This window comes from Apaloderma vittatum, unplaced genomic scaffold, assembly GCF_000703405.1.
Source record: "Apaloderma vittatum isolate BGI_N311 unplaced genomic scaffold, ASM70340v1 scaffold44617, whole genome shotgun sequence".
Classification (NCBI taxonomy): domain Eukaryota; kingdom Metazoa; phylum Chordata; class Aves; order Trogoniformes; family Trogonidae; genus Apaloderma; species Apaloderma vittatum.
The window spans coordinates 200-4,458 of NW_009727530.1; the positions used below are offsets into that span (position 1 = coordinate 200).

Consider the following 4,259-nt stretch of genomic DNA (forward strand, 5'->3'; position numbering starts at 1 on the left):
CCTGTTTGGTCCAAATTCCGTCCGCGTTCATGAAGAAACAGGCAAATTTTTTTGGCTGAAATAGAAAACTTCACAGCATGAAGAAGGTAAGGCTTTGACTTTTTTTTGAACTTCTGCAAGAATAAAAAATATTACACTTCAGGCTATCAAAAAAAAAAAATCAGCGGCCCACGTCCTTATTTTTAAACAAGTACGCCTTTATGTTTAAATTTCTCGCATTTGGCAGACTAAGAATCACTTTCAGTCCCCAAAAGTGCAGTGCATGGCATAAGGAACAGAGGGGAACCTTACGAGTCATAAACCACTTTATTTCTTTTTATTAGAGGCAACCAGCTGGAATAACTATTTTTACAAACTCATCAAATACATCTGAAAATGTCTTCTGGTAATCTTCCTTAAAACAAAAAAAAAAGAAAAAACAACTTACGCTGGTTATAAACTCTTTTCTTTCAGTTAACTGAAAATAGGCTCCTTTTTTCACCATCCTACACCAATCTTTTAAATTATTCTCTCACAAAATTTTGCTTTCCTGGTCTCACCTGATCTGTAGGCTTACAACTCTCTTCACCATTTTCGTTTCCTTTTTTACCTGTTCAATTTTTCTTCAAATAAATGACCGAACCGTACAGAACTGAAGGTTCAAACTCCTTCATGCTTGTCTAAGTGTTAATATTTCCCAGAAGTGATTTTATTTATTCCGATCAGGATAACATTCTTCTTCCTCACAACGGGATCTGGCGGTCAGCTCCGTCATTCCGAAATCTGAATCACTCATTCCCAAATTGCAACTTCCCAGCTTGCAGCCCATAACCAACAGGGTTCGGGCTCCCAGACACTTAATTTCCCCAAATTTATACTGCAACTACAAAGCAGATCACATAAATACCTTCGCTGACCAGGCCTTAAATACACACATCTATTAATGAGGTTCAATCTACCCTTGGGAAACTGCATTCCAAGTCACAGAACGGCAGCGGGACTTGTGGAAGTCACCTGGTCCAAACCCCTGCTCACGCAGGGTCACCCAGAGCTGGTTGTCAGATCGTGCCCGGATGGCTTTTGAGTATCCCAAAAAAAAGGAGGCTCTGACACCTCTCTGGGAAACCGTTTCGAACCTCTCTCCTACACTACTAGAAAGCCTCCAGCGAGATCTTACCTACATTTATAAAGAAAAATATACATTTGAGAGCAGCTACGAAGTGCGAGTTTCACGTTCACATTCTCTAAATTAAGCTACAGGTTTACTCGCCGTTTCCTGGGCTGAACTGTAACATTAGGGGACAGTCAGCACCCACCTTCAGCCACTGGCTTCCCTCCAAAAAGAGCGTAACGCTGCTGTTCCCAGTACCACTGAATATGCTAGAGTCAGTGGTATCCCCTCAGTTTCTAGCACTGTAGGACCCTGTAAAACAAGCAAAGATTTGTCTAGATTTGAATATAAAGTGAAGGAAGCACCCCTCTTCACCATACAAGTGTTCGTTGGCACGTCGTCCTTTGACGTGGTATTTTTGAGGAAGAGCAAAGTTCTTCAATAAAATACATTCTGAGGATCAAAAACACTCATGTTTTCAATGTAACCAAGTAATATTTGCAAATAGCAGTAAGGGGTTAGATTCACAGTTCTTCAAAAAGTATATTGCCTATTTGAAGAAACAGAGAGCGCAGTAACTACCAACCCGAAAAAAAAAGCTGTACGACATTTCGTGCTAGTTTAGCATTAGACATTTACATAAAATAAATCATTAATTTTAGGATTCTCAGTATCACAAAGTGACAACTTGCAACTTTCCCGCTCATATTTCAAGCTCATGTTGCTGTTTATGCTTTTCCAGCAGCTTTTTGGTAGGCAGCACCACACTGCACTTTGCACACTTGAACTTCTTTTTGTGTGCTCTCACATGCTTTTGGAAAGCGCTCTTATCCACCGTAGAAAATTTACACCTTCGGCAGTGCAGCTTCAAATGAGTCAGCAAGTGGCGCTTCAGGTGGCTGGATGTGCGGAAAGCAACACCGCACTGCTCACACTTGAACGGCTTCTCCCCTGTATGAATCCTCAAGTGTAGCTTCAAATTTCCACTGCGGGCTGTGGAATAACCACACTCTTGACACATGTAGGTTTTGCCAGGCAGCTGCATTTTTTCGTAGAGAAAGCCAGTAGATGAGCTTTCCTCACAGGAGTGCGAAGCCAGATGCTGTTTCAAAGACAACCATTTGTTTGTGGAGTAGTCACAGTTCCTGCACTTGAGGTGCTCCATATCGAAATGCGTCATTCTGTGTCTTTTCAGGTGACTCGAAGTACGAAACTTCTTCTGACAGACGCTGCAGCTGTAAGGTTTCTCACCTGTGTGGGTTCTTATATGTAGCTCAAGGTTGCCTAAAATATAAGTAGCGTAATCACACTCTGTACACTGATATAACCCCGCCTGACTTTGGGCTAGCAAACCGTTTTCTTTGCCTTTCGGGGAATCTGGCTTCAGTTCATACACTTCGGAACCAAGAAAGGAATGGATGCTGTTTGAACTTTCCAAGGAACCAAAATCTCTTTCCGGAGACAGGCGTAAATGCATTTCATGATGCAATCCAAGATTCTCTAAACGGTGATCTACGTACAGACAATGGTCAAACCCGTATCCATTCTTCACATGAGTAAGACTGTGCTTCTGCAAATGGTTTGATGTTTCAAACGTCTTACTGCGTTCTTTACACCCAAACGGTCTTTTGTCTGTATGTATTTGTAAGTGAAGCTTAAGGTCGCCGTGAAGAGCAGTAGCAAAATCGCAGTGCTCGCACTTGTACATTTTGAACGCAGACAAACTGTGAGGCCACACATCCTTTAAGTTCTCCCCAAACCTGTGATACGCATCATCATCTTGAACTTGCGAGTAAGAGGCCTGGCAGCTGAGGAGAGGTTCTTCTTTGAAAACTGCAGCATCCACTTCGTAGGAATTCAGAGGAACTTCTGATCTATTCGCAATAACAGGCAAGCTGTTGCTCCCATGGTTGTTTTTTGGGAACCTTTTTCCAGAGCGTAGTTTTTTATCGTCGTGCACATCACCAGCTCGCTCAAGGTCTCCTTCTGAAGCCAGCATTCCCCCACCGAGAGAAGCATTTCCATTACCAGAAAGAGAGAGAGAAATACGGTCCTGGGAACGACAGTCAGCTTTGCATATTTTGCTTTTCTGATATTCATTGCTTTGATTCGTATAAATCTTAGCAGTAGCCTTAAACTGTTCATGACATTTCTTATGAAAGTCGAGATGTTCCCTAGTATAAAACACAACGTGACACTCGTCACACGTGTAACTCTTTAAAGGTCTTAGAGTTCTCTTCCTTTCCCTTACAAAGTCAAGCTGCTGCCCTTGGTGTGGTTCTGTGCTTGCATGTAACGTTCTGTGTCTCTTTAACCCAGCGGTGCTTGTGAATGCCAACTGGCAGAATTCACAGAAATACGGTTTACGGTGGGAGTAGCTGTGCCTTATCATGCTTGAAAGATATAATGATAAAAAGGTGCAAAACCTGCACTGATAGAGCTTATCCCCAGCATGCCAGCACAAGTGACTTAACAGATAGGATGACCTAATGCACGAGTAATCACACCGAGGACACTGGTAGGGTGACCTCCCTTTATGTCCCTTCATGTGATGAATAAAAATCCTAGGATCTGATGAAGCAAAGAAACAAATTTTACAGGAAAAACTAACTGGCTCACCCAGAGGTGTGAAGTCCCTTTCAATTTCGATGAAAAATTTCTTGTATTTACTTCCTTTTCCCTTGGTCTCAGATTTTCTTTCTTCGGATTTCCTCTGCCTCATTTTTCTTGCATCTGTTCTCATTTTTCTTGCTTTTTGCAATCTAGTAACGTTCCTATGAAATTTAAGGTGACTTTTAAGGACAGTAGAAAAGAAAAAGGTTCTTTTACAAAAGCAGCATTTATGTATCTTCTTATCTTTATGAGCCGAATAAACATGTTTCTTTAGATGCGCTCTGCATTTATAGACAGAACTACAAAATCCGCACTTCAAACCCCATCTTCCACGCTTATTTATAGAAGATGCTTCAGAAGAAGGTTTGATGGTCCCACTATTACTTAGCCATGCTAAGTCTTCTTGCTGGCTTTGAAATTCTTCTGGGCTTGCATGAGGAGAAACAACTTTTTGTTGTGGATGTCTTTTTCTAGGCAATGGTGTTAATGTTTTATGAATAGGCTCTTCAGTAGTATTTGATTGAGCAGAAGTGGAAGCATTCATTTCCAGTTTCCC

The 4,259-nt window shown here is 41.6% G+C and overlaps 1 protein-coding gene across 1 annotated transcript in view; it reads right to left on the minus strand.

Moving 5' to 3' along the window:
- Positions 1–1,793: 1,793 nt before the first annotated feature.
- The window catches only part of LOC104277137 (zinc finger protein 431-like), a gene marked incomplete at its 5' end in the record, with an annotated part of 4,148 nt that continues 1,682 nt past the window's right edge, over positions 1,794–4,259 (minus strand). The window contains 2 exons of the mRNA XM_009873690.1: positions 1,794–2,083; positions 2,300–3,483. Coding sequence (XP_009871992.1) covers positions 1,794–2,083; positions 2,300–3,483 — 1,474 coding nt within the window. The remainder of the gene's footprint in view (positions 2,084–2,299; positions 3,484–4,259) is intronic.